This window comes from Cornus florida, unplaced genomic scaffold (assembly GCF_030987335.1).
Source record: "Cornus florida cultivar Cherokee Brave unplaced genomic scaffold, ASM3098733v1 CherokeeBrave_3.0.0_Hap2_Chr02, whole genome shotgun sequence".
Lineage (NCBI taxonomy): Eukaryota > Viridiplantae > Streptophyta > Magnoliopsida > Cornales > Cornaceae > Cornus > Cornus florida.
Window position 1 is genome coordinate 68,947,528 of NW_026775572.1, and position 21,205 is coordinate 68,968,732.

The 21,205-nt window shown below is 33.6% G+C and overlaps 1 protein-coding gene across 12 annotated transcripts; it reads left to right on the plus strand.

Annotated features, from left to right (window-relative positions):
• The first annotated feature begins 4,995 nt into the window (after window positions 1-4,995).
• Window positions 4,996-15,466, plus strand: LOC132295262 (uncharacterized). Of its 12 annotated transcripts, none has more exons than XM_059793448.1 (11): window positions 4,997-5,516; window positions 5,678-5,730; window positions 5,849-5,900; window positions 8,180-8,351; window positions 8,477-8,633; window positions 8,710-8,913; window positions 9,044-9,133; window positions 9,242-9,346; window positions 14,629-14,988; window positions 15,074-15,148; window positions 15,233-15,466. In XM_059793448.1, the coding sequence occupies exons 6-11, from the start codon at window positions 8,731-8,733 to the stop codon at window positions 15,245-15,247; spliced, it is 828 nt and encodes a 275-aa protein (XP_059649431.1). In that variant the 5' UTR covers window positions 4,997-5,516; window positions 5,678-5,730; window positions 5,849-5,900; window positions 8,180-8,351; window positions 8,477-8,633; window positions 8,710-8,730; the 3' UTR covers window positions 15,248-15,466. The 12 variants fall into 12 exon arrangements, with proteins under 12 accessions (XP_059649442.1, XP_059649431.1, XP_059649432.1 ...); XM_059793449.1 differs by having other exon boundaries at window positions 15,074-15,142; XM_059793453.1 differs by having other exon boundaries at window positions 15,103-15,148.
• The last annotated feature ends 5,739 nt before the right edge of the window (window positions 15,467-21,205 follow it).

Sequence of the window (21,205 nt, forward strand, 5' to 3'; positions counted from 1 at the left end):
TTTCCTCTACCCAGGCGATGTGGGACTGTGCACCCGTAGCTCGCCAGTGTGGTAGCTTGACAGTGTCTCTCGCACCCGCCCACGGCACACCCGCCTACAAGGTTATCACAATCCACCCCCCTTGGAGGCCCGACGTCCTCGTCGGCACACTTCCGGCTGGGTCAGGCTCTGATACCATTTGTAACGACCCACTTCATCACATGGTATGATATTGTCTGCTTTGGGCCTGAGCCCGCACGGTTTTGCTCTTGGGCTTTACCCCAAAAGGTCTCATCGCCTGGGTAGAGGAAAGGTGAAGTGCTTATATGTAAGTGTGTCACCTCCAATTGGTATGAGGCCTTTTTGGGTAAAGCCCAAGAGCAAAACCGTGCGGGCTCAGACCCAAAGCGGACAACATCATATCATGTGATGGAATGGGTCGTTACAAATGGTATCAGAGCCTGACCCAGCCGGAAGTGTGCCGACGAGGGCGTCGGGCCTCTAAGGGGGGTGGATTATGATGACCTTGTGGGAGGGTGTGCCGTGGGCGGGTGCGAGAGACACGGTCAGGCTACCACACTGGCGAGCTACGGGTGTACAGTCCCACATCGCCTGGGTAGAGGAAAGATGAAGTGCTTATATGTAAGTGTGTCATCTCCAATTGGTATGAGGCCTTTTGGGGTAAAGCCCAAGATCAAAACCGTGCGGGCTCTGGCCCAAAGCAGACAATATCATACCATGTGGTGGAGTGGGTCGTTGCATCCAATTAGTTGCGTAGATTTCGATTGGGGAGATTTGGTTTATCTTCCTTAACTGACTCTCCTACTTTTCGTTAACTGAATCATAACATCCTCCTCCTTAGTGTATGTTGTTGTTATCCTCTTTTCTATGAAAAAGAGTAAAAAAGAACTCATTGGTCAAGATGTTGGTCAAAATTTGGGTTACTTTTTTCCCATTAGTTGCCCTTATTTCCTTGTTCGAAACAGATTAAGAAATATTAAAATGTCAAACTAGGAAACATCAAAGTGTTTTTTTTTTTTTTTTGGGGATACTATTCTTGACGTGAATAGTACCTCGAGTACTATTCCCATGATTTTTTTTTTTTTACCTCGGTTACGATTCCCAATGTTGACAAATGTTATGAAAGGCCGTAAGTTCAAATCCCACCTTGCACAACTTTTCGTTGAGAAATGACAAATTTCTTTGGAGTATATATATATATATATATATATATATATATATATATATATATTAACCTCGAATACTATTCCCGATGTGCCAAAAGTTGTGGCATGAAAGGGCGTGAGTTCGAATTCCACCCTGATTTTTGTCGGAGGTAACGTGATTGCTTGATTCTCTTTGGAATTTGGGGTGAACAGTTTCACCTCAGTTACATTTCCTGAGGTGAATACTAGGTCAAATTTTTTTTTTTTTTTTTTTACCTCAGTGTACTATTCCCGATGTGAAAATACGTGACTTTTTTTATTACCTCAGGTTACTATTCCCGAGGTATCCAAAAGTTTTCACGTGAAAGGGGTGTGAATTTAAATCCCACCACCACGTGATTGCCTGATTCTCTTTGGAATCCATTTTTTTTTTTTTGTCTGGGTTACAAATTCCTGAAGGCGACATACAAATACAACCACATGATCACTTTATTCTCTTTGGAAATAATACGTATATGGTTATCAGTTCTACCTCAGGTACTATTCTCGAGGTGAACAATAATTTTTTTTACCTCGAGGTAATGTTCCCTAGGTGAATAGTTCTACCTCGACTTTACCATGGGGTAATGTTCCCGAGGTGAACAGTTCGGCCTCAGCTATTATTCCCAAGGTGAACAACCATTTAAAGGTATGGGTTCAAATCCTACACTCAACAACACCAATGGACGGTGATAGTTGGATTCCTTTGGGAATCAACACACTATATATATTTATATGTGTTTTACGAGCTTCACTCAATTCGCCCCTTTGATAAGGGAAGTAATAATTTCGAGCTTCACCCAGCCTGCCGTTTTAATAACGGGTTTAATTTTTTAGAGCTTTACTCAGCTCACCCTTTTAATAAAGGGATAGTTTTTACGAGTTTCACTCCGCTCGTCCCTTTAATAAAGGGACGTGTGACCCGAGCTTTCTAAGCTTTCCTTTTAATAAGGGAATATGCTATATATATATATATATAGCTCAATGAGCTTGCCCTTTAATAAGGGAGTAAAATTTTTGAGTTTCGTGAGCTTATCCTTTATGCTCGCCCTGCATTGTAGGTATAGTGGCAGAGACCCGCTAAACTTGATGTACACGAGACTAGGCTTGGTTTCTGTTAGAAGAGACCATCCTTGGTGCTCGATAGTTAAAAAGCTCATTGGGCATGGGACCACCTTGGACGTGGTGAACTCATTGATTGTAGAAACTTTATTGGACTTAAAGTCCTCCTAGTGTGTAGAGACCTACCAGGCTATGGTCTTGGATGATCGGGCATTGGTCTTGGACGACCAATGCCTGAGGGGTCAGGTACTGGCTGGGGGAGAGAGACCAAGAACTAGGCTGGCTTGATGTAGTGAAGTGCGTCAGTCTTCTAAACCTTGTCATCATATGTAGATCGACGATTGATATCATGTGATTCACTGCTCTGTCCTCAGTATGATGAATGTGGGGTGTTGGGTGAGGACTATAGACGTTTAATGACAGTGGACCGGGTGTCCTGGTGCTACAACAATTTACAATTATCTAAGATATTGGATTGTGTTCAGAATGATTACTGAAAATTTGCAATGGATTATCAATCCAAAATTTTGTAAGTGGAACCGGTTAAAGACTTACAATCCTTTTGGTTTGAAACCAAGGACCTCTTGAGCTGGTTCAGCCACTTTGGAACCTGTTCAAGGCACAAGAAAAATTTCTTTTCTTTTCCAGAATTTTCGAAAACTCTCAGTGATTAAAATAAACACAAAAAATCTAAAAACTAAAAAAATCAAAAATCTTTTTGAGTTTTTCAAAATTTTCAAATTTTTTTATTTATTTTAAAAGCAACAAATCACTGATCATTTAATTCTTCGAGTCAACACATGATTCAAAACTTTTCAGGGAATTTTAAAGAGTATCTAAGTGTACAAATTTTTGACTCCACAGATTTTTCAAATATTTTTAACTCTCAGAAAGTAATCACAATATGAAATCCACTTTGCAAATTTTGTTGAAAAATTTAAAAATTAATCTAGCAAGTTCATGTGTGTGTGTGAAACCCAATCTCATCAATTTTTAATTGAATTTCAACAAATTATTGTCTAAACCATATGGATCAAAAAACATCAAGATAAAATTATTTTTGAGCAGTTTTTCTAAGTAAGGTGGCTTTCACTCTAAAGAACAGACAATAATACCCCAATTTAACTTATCTCTACCTTTCTTTTTACTCAATTGCTCATCTTCAAAGTCTAATGGGAGCTTTCGATCAATTCTCAATAGGTAGCCTTTTCCTTAACAATGAATTCAACAATTTTTTAATTTTCTTTTCTTTTTATGTTGAATATTTTCATTTTTTTTAAGCTCCTATTTTTTTTTCTTCAAATAATAACCTTTATAGTATTTGTGATCAATAAATCTTAGTCAACAATTCAAAGATTTTCAATCAAAATTTTCAAATATGGACTAGTGCACAAAAACTATGAACTCAAGAGATTCAAATCTAAAAATCTCCCAATCAATGCAAATTTTCTTTCATTGTATAGATTAGAAGCCAATAATCTATTTTTATCAAATAATCATGTGTCTCAATTTGCGTTCAAAGATAGATTATAAATTCATTGAAAGAATTTTCACACATGTATCATGATGAATATGATCAAAACTCAACACATAAACCAAACCCTAACAAGTGATCCAATGGTAACAAAATTTGAATGTAAGCATAAACCATGATCACTAAATATCCTAGGACTTAGTTTGAAGGTGAAGTCCTTTTGGAAACTAGTTTCACGAACTTAACAGGCATATAATTGATCAAATCAACTTTTTTGATACACATAGTTTTCACTCTCACTTCCTGAAATTCTTTTACACATTTTACCTCTTTCTTAGGCAAATTTTCAGTTTTAGAATTCTTAAGTGACACAAAATTCTTTTTATTCTTAGAACACACATTTTTCTTTGCATGAACATCATGAGAATGGATTTTAGAAAAATATTTCTTTTTCCTATGAAAACATGAGTGATATTTATGTCCATTCTTACCACAAAAAGTGCAATGCAACAATATAAGCACATAAGACATATCATAATGCAATGCATCAGGCAAACATAGATCAGGCATAGAATTATCAGCAGGTTTAACAAAAATTGTTTTACCTTGACTACTAGATGAGCCTTTAACAAAACATAACCCAATTTTATCATTCACATTCTTACCCATGTTGATCATCTTGTTCAAATTTACTTGACCCATAGTGAAACCTTTCAGTTTATCTTGTGCAGTTTGCAATTCAAGTTCAAGATAATCAATTTTTAGACCAAGATATTCTTTCAAGAAGTTAGCACTACTTATCTTATCTTCAAGAATGATGATCTTCTTGGTAAGCTCATTACAACATATTAGTCTTTTACCAGTGCTCTTGGGAAGAGCGCTGGTATAGGTGATACAGTACCAACGCTTCTACTGAAGCGCTGGTGTAGGTGTTACAATACCAGCGCTTTAAGGAAAAGCGCGGGTATTGGTGTTACATTACCAGCGCTTCAATAGAAACGTTGGTGTAAGTGTTACAGTACCAGCGCTTCTATTGAAGCGCTGATGTTGGTGAGTACTAACAGAAAAGTGCTGGTATTGGTGTTACAGTACCAGCGCTTTAAGAAAAAGCACTAGTATTAGTATTACAGTACCGCCCCTTCAAGGAAAGGCGCTGGTATAGCCCCCTTCCATTCCCTCCAATTTTTTCTCCTTCCCTCCACTTTTCACCCCCGCTTATTTATGTATGTAGGATATTATATATCTACCCTGCGTCGTTTTCTTTTGTTCCATTAAAACACTATATTCCACTTTTCCATTTCAATTTGATTTAGCCCTAATTTATCCATCTGCCCTTTTGGTTCGTCCCTCAGCCTTCTCTTCCTCTCTGCTATCTCGATCTGCTCCGTCTTGATCTCTCATGCTCGATCTCCATTACTTTAGCTCATCGTAGGCTCTCTCTCTCTCATCCCTCTCTCTCCACCACCATTTCTCAGCTGAAGCACTTCTTCCACCTGCGTTTCAGAGGCCGTTTTTCCATCTGAAAAACCTCCATCTAAACGATCTCAATCTCCGATTCCCTATGAGGTAACTCTCTTCGTCCTGCCCGTCCCGTCCCTTCTGTTTCATAGAGTTATCCGGCGATAAACAAGATGGATCCCCTAGTTCAGTCACTAAGTCAATAGTGTATCCGGTGAACATCACATTCCCCCTTCCCTAACTGGTGTAGCAAGTGAACCCCCAATTAACGGAAGTACCTCAATTTCAAATTCTCTCTCTTCCCCTTACGGATCCTACTCATCCTCTCTCTCTTGGTGGTAAGTACCCCCTTTCTCTTGAAGCTTTCTCTTTGTCGATATTATATATATATATATATATATATATATAGGGAAATCTCCATAACTAAAATAATCTTTAGGTTTTTCTAATTTTTGGTTTATGATTCTTATTATGGTTCTGATTGAAATAATTTTTTCAGTCTATTATATCCATTGACTTCAAAGCCTCGATTGCGATCGTTTCACATTTCAGGTAGATCTATTTATTTTCGTAGCTTTTACAAATTGGGTTTCCAGATATTAGTTGTTTTGTGTTGCCGGGAAAATTATTGTTTTTAGTTTCGTCAATAAATTTATCAATGAAAATCCAGGTCGAGGTTGGACGATTTGGATCTTTGATTTCAACCGCTGAATTCAGAAAAGGTTCAAAATTTATTCATATCTATTTGTAATTCGCCTCCATATATATATACATGCAAATTTGTTTTAGGGTTTATTAATTTTATATTCTGTGTATAAAATTTTTTCCCCTTTTCAGACATGCGTTGATGAATATATGCTCAAGTTTCGTGCTTTTCTGGGTTATACTTATTCATTATATTTGGAATGTATTTCTTTCATGATTAGAATTAGTGCAATCGTGCAATCATCAATGTCGACTTAGACGGATGAATATAAAATTACTCTCCGTAGTGGGATAAAATTTCTAACTACATGATTTTTTATTGTTACTATAGGGCCGACCACTGATTTTATTCTATATTACTGTTATTGTGTCTTAAGTACTGTATTACTTGATTATTTTATAATTTGTTGTAACTCTTAGTTGAGATTAATTTGCTATAAAAAGGAAATTCTGAATTTAAAATGTTTTTCAGAATTTGTTACCACCACACACTTTTCCTTGGAAAAACCCTCCAATAATGTTATCCTAAACCAACCAAATGCAAACAACACTGAGAATTTAAAATGTTTTTTCATCCATATATATGTCGACCAAAGGGAACTTAGCTAAGTTTGTGGGGTTTGCAGGTTGTGGCGAAAGCTAAACCGTCCATTGTTATATTATACACCAAGATATATGGCCGAATATTTGGAGGAAACTGACCACCTAATTTCCTTTCTCCTGTAGCTATATGTGCAAATTCCCACTTTATTTTTTAAATCAAAATTGAAGGAACAAAAGTTATTGAGGTATGAGAAATTGTTTACGAGGCATGTGTGTGTGAGAGAGTACCAACTAAGAAAAAATAATGATTAGCAAAGTCATTGTAAGGTTAGCATAGCACGGTAATAGAAGTGTTATCATAGTATCTTGAAGAAGTGGAGGTGGAGCTAGACGTTCAAATAGAAGTATAAAAGATACTATTTATGGTAAACAAAATGATCTCAAACAAATTGGCAAACTTAAATTTGAGTAAGAATATTTTGAAAATAGAGGGAATAGGAAAAAAATAACACCTTTGGTCGGCACATTAATACAATCCAGAACATCTATATCTTTTATCTAATCTGAGGCATGCAGATAAACCTATAATGGCACATTAATACAATCTAGAATATCTACGTCTTTTATCTAATCTGAGGTAAGCAGATAAACCAATAATGGCACATTAATACAGTCTAAAATATCTATATCTTTTATCTAATCTGAGGCACGCAGATAAACCTATATAATGGCCAATTGACCAACTTAAACTAAATGACCATAAAGCACTGAAAATTTAATCTAAACTACGACAGGTGTAGCTAATATAAGCCCAAAATATCTTCAAGGGGCTGTATCATCTCAAGATATTGTAGACAGGTCAGTAATTAAATAATCAATGTGCAAGTCCTAGAGCTGATACTTCACAATCTCATGAGATTAAAGAAACCTTTACTGTCCTAAAAGTCATATGTGGGGTACAAGAACTACTTTGTGCAAATTAAAAACTCTATGATTACTAATTTACTCTTCATAGAATATACCACAACAGAGACATATATCTGATAGTGACCACAGAAATTTAAAACCCATAAAAAATCATCCCTTTTCAGTCCCTGCATTTAACTTGCACATGAAGAAGTATGACTTGAAATGGTAATTGCACATTAAGAAATATGACTTTGAAAAGGTGAGCAGATAATGATTTTTGCACTTTTTCCCTTTTAAACTAGAGCCCACCAACATCGTCTCCTTCAAACCTAAATATACTTTTTCTTCTATAAATATACCCTCAATGCCTTCATCAATTCTTACAAATCCCTCTCTTATCTCTTCAAAACACCAAGAAAAAAGAGAATGGCTTTGACATTTCCTTCTTCATCTTCTTTCATCAATTTAAAAGATACCAAAACTTTCAAAACTCCCGATGACTTCTCCGGCATGGTTTGTTTTGAACAAACCAAGCCATCATGCCGTCTTCGAGCAAAGATTTCGACTGAATTGTTGATCTTGCTCAACTATATATCTATCGTCCATTAGCTATTTTATTCATCGATTCTCGATGGCATTACAGATTGGCTTGTAATCAGTTGCATTGGATCCAACTTAATACTTTGACCTGGAACAAGAGTCAATAATTACCACTATGTCATAGTTATTAAATTGCCAGTGCTGATGTTTAGATGTTGTGTTGAATTACAATTTTATTGTCTTTTTTTAACAATTTGATTGCATTCTCTTAACTGAATTCTCACTTTTTTGTTTGCTTTTCTAGGAAGGATAAATAATAAGTTGACAATGAAACGAACGGTTAGTGAAGTGGAAAAAGTGAGTGAACAAAATACCAAAGCTTCAACTTCAAAATCATCCCAACCACCGCCGAAGAAGAGGCGGGGTCCGACACGATGCAAGAATATCATAGACGCGAAAACCTTATTACCTTTAAGGTACATATATATATAGATCATCTAATATAGTTTACATAATTAGACTATATGCAATATGAAGGAGAAAAAAGGATTTCTATCTTTATTTTTGTACTAAACATCTACAATTGTTAATTTTTGTTTAGGGTTAATAAGTTTGGACAGCCGATCGGTCCTGGGAGTGGTACATAAACTAATTATCTGGGAACACTTGCCCGAAAGGGTGAATTAGCTCTTTTGTGCTACAAAACTTGGTGGGAGATGCCTAAACAGCTGAAGGAGGATATGTGGAACATTGTATAGGTAAAACCCTTCAATAACATTAAAATAATTTTTATGGAAAAATTGGACTAACATACAACAATTATCACATTTTCAGGGAAAATATGATGTGGGAATCATGACAAAACAGTGGACAATATCCTCCATCGAAAAAAAATGGAGGGGGTACAAGTGTGAGTTAAAAAATGAATACTACTCAGTTAGGGATACAGATGAAGAAAGATTGGCAAACCTACCACCTAATGTTGAAAAGGAGCATTGGGAATTTTTGGTTAGGCATTGGGGTATGCCTATGGCGAAGGTAATCCTCCATCTATCACAATGTTTTTTGAAGTCAATGAGTTGAATTTATAGTTTATATGTTTTCAGTCATTATTTTAGGTGGAATGTTCTTTGCTCAAAGAACTTTTACTTTTTCTCACTTTTTGTAGAAGGTTAACAAAAAAAATAAAGAACGTCGTGGGAAGCAGACAATGATGCATACTACAGGGACAAAAAGCTTTGCACGTGTTTCTGCCGAGGTTAGTTGAAGTTTTTATGGAAAATATAAATTATTTCAATTCTTATGTCGTTGAATGATTATAAATGTTAGTGGTAAATAATATATATTACAATGTATTCTTTTATAGATTGAGGAAGACGAAGGTATTCAGCTTTCTCGTGCAGATTTATTCATCCGCACACATGTAAATAAGGATGGCAAAGCTACTGATGCTGCTGCTTCGGAGATGATTGTAAGTTTTCACGCTTCCATTTTGCAAAAAAGGGGTCATGTGCCTTGAAGTGACCAATTTTTAAACTCTTTACGCTGTATTAGGGGGTCATGTGCCTTGAAGTGACCAATTTTTAAATCATCGGCCCATGTGGAGGCAATTTACTTTCTTGTATTTGTTGAAAAGCATGGGAGTATGGGATCATTGTATGTGGAGGCTTCTTGTTGATTGATTTGTGTTGTGGAGAAGAAGTATGAAGTATTTGCTATTTGTTGTTTGTTGTTTGTTGTTTGTTGTTTGTGTTAATTTGTTACTCATATATTGTGGCACTATAAATTGTTGCCTCTCATCAACTGGGAATTGCAAATCAAGAGATCCAAGTGTTCAACCACAAATTTATGTCTATATATCTATATTATAGAGTATATAGATAAATATGTGTATAAAAGGTTTCAATAATTCAATGTAACGATGCTATTACACCCATTTGAGAACTTTATAAATCTCGAACGTAATCATGCTAGATGAATTGGTATTTAGTAATATTGTTATCTCTTCGAAGAACATACCTCTATTGATTTGCATAGATTTCATTTCAATTTAGATTTTCTAAGGTAAAAACATTAATATTTGCTTGAGCATCCTAATTTTTCTCGTATCAAGTTACAGAAAAAAACAAAGGTGCACAAATTTAGAAATATAAGTCATAACTTTGGGAGGCAAAGTTTTTTTTATTCTTTTTTAATATTACTCTATGTAATTAGAAATCAATTTGACCACTTTGCCCTATAACAAGGTCGTGGAAGAAAATCAGATTAATTGGAAACAACTTCCACTCGACAAATTAGACTGTCATAGAAAAAATTTATAGCTTGAAACTTATATTACTAATTACGTGTTTAAATATCTTATATTTTAAAAATAAATTAACAATGCTTTATAGATTTGTAGATTCACCCCGAAACAAATACAGATCCTTATATGATGTATCATTGTGAAAACTTACAGATATCTTGTTAGTTTTGTTAAAGAGTAATGATACATCCTCCGAATTCGCAGGACACACCAAATAAGAAAAATGTAAAAACAACGTGCATCCTCCATTACATAACATCACCATAATAATATTAGTGATATAGCCCACACCCTAATCACATCCTCCAATTCAAGAACCTTTTGAATTTGGAGAATACATCTTTATTCTCAAATGAAATAGATATCAAAAATTTATTCTTAACTTATTTGACCTTGTGCATAGTAGTAGTCTGCCAATACTCAATAATCCAACACTCAAGAAAAAATGCACATAATTAACCAAAGCAGTTCAAGCTCAATTCTGAAATAATTAATGATTTTCACTGCTACCTTGATCCCGCCCTTTACAAAGCTCCAAAGCTACTACATACCCCTTTTATCATATCCTGATACCATTTTATCTTCTTGTTCCACTACACTAAGTGGAAGTTAGAGAATTTTTTGAGCATCAGAAGAGCAAAGTACCTGAGAAATGAGAGTAGGCTTCCAGGATTAGTCCGAACATCAATGAGATCTAAAACTCGAAAAGCCTAAAAATAAATCAGCAACGGTGGATGGCCTAAATTTTTTTGATTGAGGAATCCAATTATCCTCCCAACAAAAAATACTTTTCCCATTTCCTACCTCAGTGGCAACCCCTTTTCCATCACTGCTCTAGCTGCCAAGATACTTCTCCAAACCCAAGATGGATTATGCCCCTTCCCAGCTTTCAAAAAATCTAAGGAAGGAAAATACTTTCCTTTCAAAACTTCAAACAGCAAATCAGTCTTCTGCACTTGAAATCTCCACCCCATATAAGCTAGAAGAGTAAGGTTAAAAGCCTCCACATCCCGGAAACCCAACCCACCGCATGACTTAGGTTTCACCATACAATCCCAACTAATTCAACGAGTTTTAAACTTTTCCTCCCAAACAGCCCACCAAAACTGAAACCATATTTCTTCAACCTGTCATAAAAAAATTTCGGGAGCTTGAAGTAAGATATTGCATAAGAGGGTAAGCATAGCTTTTAACACCTTTCTACTGCTAGGCGACAAAAAAATTTCCTTTCCATCCCCTTATTTTCTTTGCAATATTATCTTCAATAAAACTGAATACCTCCCTGCCCAAATACTTCTCTTGGCCCCACTCTTTAAGGATAATAAGTAAATCCCTCAACAAACAAGTTTTTTGAAGATAGAAATTTGAGTTGATAGTTTATCACAATATTTCCATCTTCAAAAAGCTTGGCATGTTTATAAAAATTGTTTCAGATTCAATCTCTGCAGATTTCTAATCCAATTCAGAATTTTTTTTTTTTCAGTTCTGAAAAGATTTCCATCTTCAAAAAACTTGACATGTTGGTAAAAATTGTTTCAGATTCAATCTCTGCAGATTTCTAATCCAATTCAGATTCCTTTTTTTTTTTTTTTTTTTTCAGTTCTGAAAAGATTTCCATCTTCAAAAAGCTTGGCATGTTGATAAAAATTGTTTCAGATTCAATCTCTGCAGATTTCTAATCCAATTCAGATTTTTTTTTTTTTTTTTTTTCAGTTCTGAAAAGATTTCCATCTTCAAAAAACTAATTAAGAAATTGTTATCACTCACCCAATCAAGTAATTATTGATATATGCTGCGTTGCTACAGTGAGGAATTGGTAATCTTTATTTTATTTTATTATTTTTTTTTCCGGTAAGTAAGGATTAAATAGAAAAAAAAAAAAAAACTGTATAGTATTACAAGGGGCATTCCACAGGCCCACAACACTCGACAACAGATCAGCCCATTGGACAGGGCATAACCCAAAACAAAGCTTACAGAGGAGTTAACCAAAACAAAAGAGAGACATCTCCTAAAACACCACGCCCAAACAGAAATTGGTAATCTTTACACGAGACAGTCCAAATTCATAGATGAAACTTGAAAATGCTATCTCAGGTTCATTAAATGTCCAAGCATGAGAAGATGCACATTATCATATCAGCTGAGACAGTAATTTTCCTCCTCTATTTTTCTTTTTTCTTTTCTTTTATTGAAAACAATTATGATTAGAGAAGTAAAATCTCTCTCTTCTTTTTGAATCTATTTTAGCTTTTAAAAGCATTTTGCTAATAGGAGCCTTCGTTTTAATTATATGCAAAATTTTATATTTGATTTATACAGAACATATAATGTCAATCAATTAGCTGATAAAATTATGGAGATCAGATTAACTTTATAACTTATGCCAAATAAACAATAGATTGGAATTTAAGATAATCAACAAAGCTTAACAAAGCAATGATCAGTAACTAAAGCCATTACCTTGCCATGGGATATGCGCTGAAGGTTATAGATTGGATGCAAACCGAACTTTATGCATATTATTCCAAAAGTGCGTGTCCCCCATACATGAACCCTTGTTTTCATGCTTGATTGAATAAGCATTCACTAGGACACAATTTTTGCCTAGTGAATCTTAGCAGTACTTACTTTTAGCAGTACTTAATTCCAAAGTATTTAGTAGTAATTATTACCAACCCACTAATAAAGCAAAAGAACATATATTTAAAGAAGTATAAATTGGAACAGTAACAAGTGTGCATGCAATAATATCATGATGGGTATCATGAGTTACATGCTTGTAGTTTGTATTCACTTCCATTGTGTCAAGTTTTTGGCCAGGTAAATCCTACTTAAAGTATGCAATTATTTTAAATACCAGAAAAAAAGAAAAAAAAAAAGATAGAAAGTATAGATGGACTCCTATGATAAGGAGAACTCCTACTAAGAGGACAACCACGGGGCACTGTTCGTGTTCATGCAACAATCAAAACGTTTACAACGTAAATTATTGTTCGTTTACAGCGTTTACAACCACGGGGCACTGTTCGTGTTCATGCAACAATCAAAACGTTGTAAACTTGTAATTATTGTTGATTTTGCTTGTTTTGGGACAGTTCTCCCATTGTATTCAATATGATCTCATCAAGCATGGCAATTTGTACGTAAATTATAGATAACAAGAAGTTGTATTAAATAATTGAATCCTAGATATAAACGTTTTATAATATATGAAATAATTTCTTGGTGGTTTGTAGTTGGTTTGCATCAGGATTCACTGCCGGCTCAAATACTTAAGGAGCAATTATCAAATGATGTACAATTTTCACACACATTTTTGAACACATAGTTTTTTATTGGCGTATTATATGTGCTGTTGCATTGAGATTGGTGATTAAATATGATTTACCATTTAAAAAGTGTTGGATTAAGTAATCAGACAATATGGTACTTGTCCAAGGGGATTAATCAACAATTTAGGAACCTTTATTGACTAATTTTTTATTCGGATTACTTTTATTTGGTAAGATTGGGACTACGTGTATCGAAATGGAATTTTAAAAAAAAAAATCCAAATTAGTATGTAGCTAAAACGAAATTGAACGTGTTTAAACGTTTAGGCATCAATATATATATATATATATATATATATATATATATATATATATATATATTTATTTATTTATTTATTTTTATTACTCTTTTATCATTGGACATAGTGCATATTAGGTTGTCATTCCTTATCAAAACCAACACTTAAATACGATTCTGAACTAGAGAAAATTTTTAGGCGAATTAAAAAACCTAAAAAAAGAATTCTAATTTGTTAAGAGAATCTTTTCAGAACTGAAAACAAGACTAATAGATTGCTTTCGTATCCATCCTTTAATTAGATTCATGCCCCTCACAACTTTTGCCTAGTGAATCTAATTAAATAAAAGACATAGAATTATGTGTCCTATAATAATAATTGCACACCAAGTCTTTTGTCCAATTACCTATATTAGATTCTTCAATTAGATGGGACATTCAAATTTAGACATAAACAACAGTACTCATAAGTTGGCAATTTCTGTAATCATATTGTATACTTTAGCACAATGTTTGGTACCTCAAAAGACTACTAATTTGATTTTTCCTCTTCAATAACGACTTGATTACCTTTTTTATTAAGTGTATACTTTAGCATAATGTATTAAAAGAACTACTAATTTGATAAAAATTTGATTTTTTTTTTTTCTCTATTTACTTCATTTAAATCCTTTTGTTTTTGTCATGAAAGCTTAGGTGTGTGTGTATATATATATATATTATACATGCACATGTATATTTAAGCATTACATGTTCATAGCTTGTTGGGATTTCAGTTCTTTTGTGCTTTATTTAGAATCTAGGGTTTTCAGTTTTGGATGTTTCATAGTAGTATGTCATGGTAGTTCAAACTTTTTTTTTTTTTTTTTTGGCAGGAAAATATAAGAGAACTTCAAAAAAGTTACTCTGACTCGCCTATTGGCAGCTCCAATGATTTGTTCTCCATTGTGAGGGGAGAAGAGAGAACTGGTCGTGTGCGGATGCTTGGCTTCGGGCCTACACTAAGCGATGTTTGGGGGCCCTCTCCTAGTAAAGCTGAACTGATTAATAATGCTAAAAAATTTCAGGAGGAGGCATGCGCTACACGTGTAGAGTTGCAGGAGACGATTTCAAAAATGCAAGCCGACTATGACAACAAGTTGGAAAATTTACGAGCCAACTACGACGACAAGTTGGAAAATCTACAACAACAGGTTGCTATGCTAATGCAGATGCAACAAAATTATAGTGGACAAGTATATTTATTATTAGTTTTACTATTTACTAAATATATGTTTACTTATGCCAAGATTTCATGTATTTTGTTTTGTTATTTTGAAGGATTCTGATTCTTTAAATGCTCCTTCTAGAGTATCCCCAAATCCATTTTCTAGTCGTGATGCCAATTCAGTTAAGGTTATGAACTTTTAATTTCTCTTATATATATGTTAAATTTTCATTTATTATAATGTGCGCTTAATGAATTTATAAAAAATGTAGGGTAATTCAAATTAAATGGGCAAGAAGACTAGTTGAAGTTGAAGTTGAAGTTGAAGATGGGGTCGTGGCTGTGCTTTTTGAATTTCCTTCGCTTTGGATGGGTTCTTTTTGAAAAACTTGTACTACATTTGTTAAAAATTCTTAATTCTTTTTGTGTGACATTTAGTACCTTTATCTAGACAATTTGGATGGTATTTTCATATTGACAGGTTAACTTGTGTTTGTATTAGTATACATTTTTTACTAGCTTAACTTGTGGTGGTAGTAGTCAATTTCGATGGTATTTTTCATATTGGCAAGGTTAACTTGTGGTTTTTTGTAAAAAAAATTTGGATGGTATTTTTATATTGACTTGTGTTAGGATGCATTTAGTAGCTGTGAAGAAATTTTTTTCCAAAAACAATAATGGGAAAAAAAAATATTAAATTTTTTTTTTTTTTTTTTCAAATAACCCTTTACTAGCACTTCTCCAAAAGCGCTGGTAAAGACCTATCGACACTGGATTTACCAGCGTTTTTGAAGAAGCGCTGGTAATTCAATCAGCTCTTGTTAAGGCTTTTAAGCGCTGGTAAAAACCAAAACTGTTGTAGTGGCTCAGTGATGATTGAATCGATTTCAAAATCTTTTCTTTTTCCTTCATTAATCTGTTTTCTTAGATCTTCATTCTTCCCTTTTGCTTGGATAAGCTCCTTTGCTAACTAACTTATTGATTGCCAGTTTGACTTCAATAGTTTCTTCAACCATCTTCTTCAATCTTTCTTCATCATTTTCTTCCTCTTGAACCTGTTCATCTAGAACTTCATTGTCTTCATTATCTGAAATTTCAGAGGTAGATAACGTAACAATATGAGGACCTTTTTTAAGAAGAGTGATATAAGAAAAAATCATTGCAATTATCATGAGGAGAGTCATTATCACTAGAAGCAGAATAATCAGAAATAGAAACTTTCATTACTTTTCCTTTATCCCTATCATTTTGATCTTTCTTAGGACTAGGACAAATATTGGCTAGGTGACCTTTGCCACCACAATTCTAGCAAGTGAATTCAGTTTTTTTTCATTAAATCTAAATTTCGACGCCTTGTCAAAATTTTGAGGATTGACTTTTGAGGATTGTCAAAAGTTTTTGCAATATCTGATTGAATTGCCTTGACAGAAAAGCAAAATTATCATCAGAGTTGTCAGCAATAGAATTCTCAACCTGTATTGATTTTAAAGTAAGATTCTTCTCCTTCTGATTTGTATCAAAATTCTGCATCTCAAAATTTTTCAAATCCCAATGTTCAGTGATAGTTTCTATTCTTATTTGAAATCTTTTAGGTAAAGACCTTTAGATTTTTCCTCAGATTTTCTTATCATTAACTCTTTTGCCTAAGTATACGTCTCGGTTCAGAAATAATTTCAAGAAGACTAGAATAAAAATCAGAAAATAATTCATCTTGTTTCATCACGATGTTCCCAAAGTTATGAGAAAGCATCTGAATTTTGGATAACTTCACTTTTGAAGTCCCTTCATGAGTAACCTGCAAAATATTCCAAGCGTCTTTAGCAGTTTTACAATAAGAAATTAGCATATTCAGATGAAACAACATAATTAATAATTGCATATTAAGCTTTTCCATTAGCATTATTATGCTCAGTTTCAACAACAATAAAAGCAAAGACATCTTTTAAAACTTTTTCTACTTTACCATCCACAATTTATCTTCTGTAGGTGGTGTATAACCACATTTAACAATAGCCCAAGTTTTACCTCTTGAATTTTGCAAATAAGCTCTCATCTTTGATTTCCAAAAATTGTAATTGTTTTCTTCAAATAAAGGACCACGTTGATTAGAACCACATTTTTTCAACGCATAATAAATGATAAAAACAAAATTTTGAAATCAAATAAAACTTTCCACAAAGATCAACTTAATGTGTAGAATTATCTCTGATACCAATTTGTGAGTTGTACGTAGCGGAATATTTAGAAGGTTTTGAATGTTTAGAAAAAGGTCTGTGTCTTTCTAACCTATACTTGTTTTAGTAATTAATTAATTAATCACATGCAAGATAAAATAAAGGAAAGTAAGAGTTAGAGATGACACCATGATTTTTAGCGAGGAAACCCCAATTCGTAAAATAGATCAATTATTTGTGTGGGAAAAACCTTATGGACTGTGCAGTCCAAAGTAAACCGATCCACTATGTATGAAACAAAGTACGTACATTGAACTTTGACTCTGACTCACACCTTATCGTTCTACCAAACACTAATCACTGAAAATCCTCTGGCTTTGTGACATCCCGTCCAATAACGCTTGACCTCAGGCTTACTCTTGATCTTAAAAGGGTTGTAGGTAGATCAAACAACACTTCTCGAATGCTTTGACCCTTTCAAAGTGTGATCGCTATTACTTCTGTTCTTCAATATCTGAATTCGATATAGAAGTAGATTTGTTTTTCTCTGATCGTTGTAGATGCGAGACTTTGATCATGATCAGGATTTGAACAACACTCTAAACTCACTCTGTGTTTATGTGTATGTTCTAAAAAGACTGACAAAAAAATCAACTTGGATTTTCTGCAAAAATAATTTACTTAAGGCTTTTATGAATAATGAAGTTGTAATGCAAAAGCCGTACAAAACCTATATGAATATTAGGGTTTATAGAATTTTCAGAGACTTAATGCTTCAGAAAATAGAGGAAATTTTGTGTATAGGACTTTTGCTTTAATTCTAAACCAACTAGGAAAGAAAGCAGAATAGGATTACAAAGTTTCCTTAACCTGCTAGAAGACCTTGAACCGGTTCAAGAAAGGCTGAATCGGTTCAAGAATGACAGTGAAAAATTCTAAGCCAATGATGAAGGCTTGAACCGGTTCCAAGAAGCTTGAACCGGTTCAAGTTTGACAGACTTGAATCCTAAGGCTTTAAAGGTCTGAAAACACAGTTTTTGGTAAGTTCTAAAAATATACCAAGTATGGAACGTGTCCTAACCTTTTTAGACTTTTTCCTAAAGTGTTGTTCTTTCATTTCTCGACGATCTCAGTATAGTATATTTGAACAACCTTCCAATCCGTAGCCAATCTCGATCTTGATATGGTAACTTGAAATTACAACTCGATCGAACTTGTTTTGACACCACCAAAATTTACCAATTATAGAATTTATATCTCACACTATAGTCCAACCCCATCAACACAACTAGAAAAATTACCCATCATGCACCCATGCATCAACAGAACCAAAGCTTTTTAATTTCATCACCAACTAAATTGTCCTTGATCGATCTCAAAAGCTAAGCGTTTCTTTAAACAAATGACCACCTCAGCTAGGATGACAGTGGCATGTCGCATGCTTGGAACCTATCGCTATCTTGGGAAAACTACATATAGGTAGAGTTATAACAAAATGATCTATTTTAAAAGTCTATTTTTCAATTTGATTGATTTAAACAAACTAACTACAAATGCATCAAGAATTATTATTAAAGTACCAAATACCCTTTTTGTAATCTGGCTTGTTTTTTTTGTTGTTGAGATGTATGTCTCTAATTGCTATTTGTTTATTTCTTTAATAAAATTGCTTAATTATCAATATACATATATATCAAAGAAAGTTTCCTGAATTATCCTTTCAAAGTGATTTCATATATAATTTGTAGTGAGACCAAATTTACAAAATTATGGAATAAAATAAAAAAGCAAAATAAAAGAAACGTACCAATATTATGGTGTAAAAGTCTAATTAATTAAAGACACAAAACATTCTTTAAAACATAAAAATTGTAATAAGATTTTATGGTGTACCAATATTGTATATGGTGCAAGGCATATGACTTATTGGTGCATGGAATACTTCTTTCAATTATTTTTTTGACTTTATAGTAAAGATGACCATTGTCTTGAGAATAAAATATTAGTACTTGCTACATTATTTTGTTGGGATCGGGTAATATCCTTTGTGTTCTTAGCTAATATAGGTTTTTATTGGTACGTTTTATTTTATTTTGCTGTTTTATTTTATTCTATAATCTTGTAAATTTGACCTCACTACAAACGGGAATTTTTTTTTGATATATATATATTGATAATTATTCAATTTTATTAAAAAAGGAAACAAGCAGCATCTAAAGAGGCATATTTCTAGACAACCAAAAAAGCAAGTCATATTTATTGACAAAGAGGGTATTTGGGACTTTAACAATAATTCTTGATGTATATGTAATTATTTTGTTTAAATTTATCAAATAAAAAAATAAACTTTTAAAACAGATCATTTTGTTATTTAGAACTCCTAACTTTACCTATGTATAATTTTCCCTTTTAATTTAAAAGTGCACATTAGATTCAATTTAGATGTTGAATTAGGGTCCGATTTGTCCTTAACTCCCAACTAATCTGAACTTTTTAAGAACAATGCACTAATGGTTTAGTTTTCTAGGATTATGCTTCTCTTAAATTAATTAATGTAGCCTGATAATAAATGCCTAAATGAGACTAGCCATAGTACCCTGTTAGGCATGTTTGTCCAAATTGTAATTAAGGTATGGTTATTACTAAACACTAATACAGACTATACAGTATTATTTTATTTATAATCCGTGTTTTGAACCAAAAAAATAAAGAAAAAAAAAAATTCCCTATAAATAACCAAGACAAGAAGGGGTCCTATCCTTTAGCCCCTTAACAAAAGCATGAAATGCACCCAAAATCCGTCGTTCAAGAAATTCAAAACTAGGAGCTCTGACACAGGCATTAGTTTTTTCGAACCAATTTTTATTTAGAAAAATTAGGAAACTCATAAACCCTATGTTGAGTTTAAACAAATAATCCACAAGTAGAAATCAAGAATATTACAATTAATTAAATAGGGAATTTAGGCTCGTACCTAATTGATGATTAACGCACATATACCTTTGAGAATTCCTTATGACCCTTTGAGAGATTTGAAAAAAAATAGAGCGCTTTACCCCCTTTTGAAAGTTGTCGATACGATAGGACTGAATAACGGTTTTAAAACTTCTATATATAACAACAACAGAGGGGGACGACTTCTCTACAAATAAGCATATCTAAGTCTCCCTTCCTATTATGGAAACTTAGATATCAATGGTTAGAATTAAATCACACTAAATAAGTTGGAAAATCACAATCCAACGGTATAAAACTATACTCCCAATTAGACCACCAAATTGAAAAGTACAACCCAATCCATCAAGTATCAATAATCACATTGCAATCCTAATTTAGAAAACGTAGTACATAGGACCATAAAATAATTTTATAATTTAAATATATATATAAAATTCCAACAATCTCCCACTTGGTCCATGCATTCTAAGTTTTATAAAATGACACTATGGATTGTAACACACTTTAAAAAAATCGAGTGGCCACTCATTTTTTTTTTATTTAGAAAACACAATTATCGAAATTGATGGATTGAAACTTTAGAACACTCTCCTCCATAAATTTCCTCAATAGTGGATCATGAATGCATAGACAAGAAATATATTAGTCTAAACAGTTCCATGGTCTCAAAACTGATTCCATCTAGGATTCAAGCAAATATAGTGGTTTTTACTGTATTTCATGAGATGTGCAAACTGCATGGGGTCTAAACGCGCACCTCACTATCCGTCCTATTTCATACCATCGCGGTATATCACCTGAACATATTACAGCAAACCGCCAACCTTCTGTTTAGGGTTTACCGATATGGAGCCAATCCCATATCTAGCCCAAGCTATCCATCCTACTTCATACCATCGCGATATATCACCTGAACATATTACAGCAAACCGCCAACCTTTTGTTCAGTGTGAGGGTTTACCGATATGGAGCCAATCTCATATCTAGCCCAAGCTATCCACATAGAGTATGAAAAACTCCCACAGGCAAACTTTAATATTTATGTTTGGATCACATCTAGTCCAAACAACCTCATGAGTGTATTACCACTCCCAGACAAATCTTATGTTTGGA

What these genes read in the sequence shown, in the direction of transcription:
- LOC132295262 (XM_059793448.1), top strand. Translation starts at nt 8,731, where the DNA reads ATGACAAAACAGTGGACAATATCCTCCATCGAAAAAAAATGGAGGGGG. An exon ending in GGGGTATGCCTATGGCGAAG is followed by an intron (nt 8,914 to 9,043) that starts GTAATCCTCCAT and finishes CACTTTTTGTAG; the next exon opens with AAGGTTAACAAAAAAAATAA. An exon ending in AACAAAATTATAGTGGACAA is followed by an intron (nt 14,989 to 15,073) that starts GTATATTTATTA and finishes GTTATTTTGAAG; the next exon opens with GATTCTGATTCTTTAAATGC.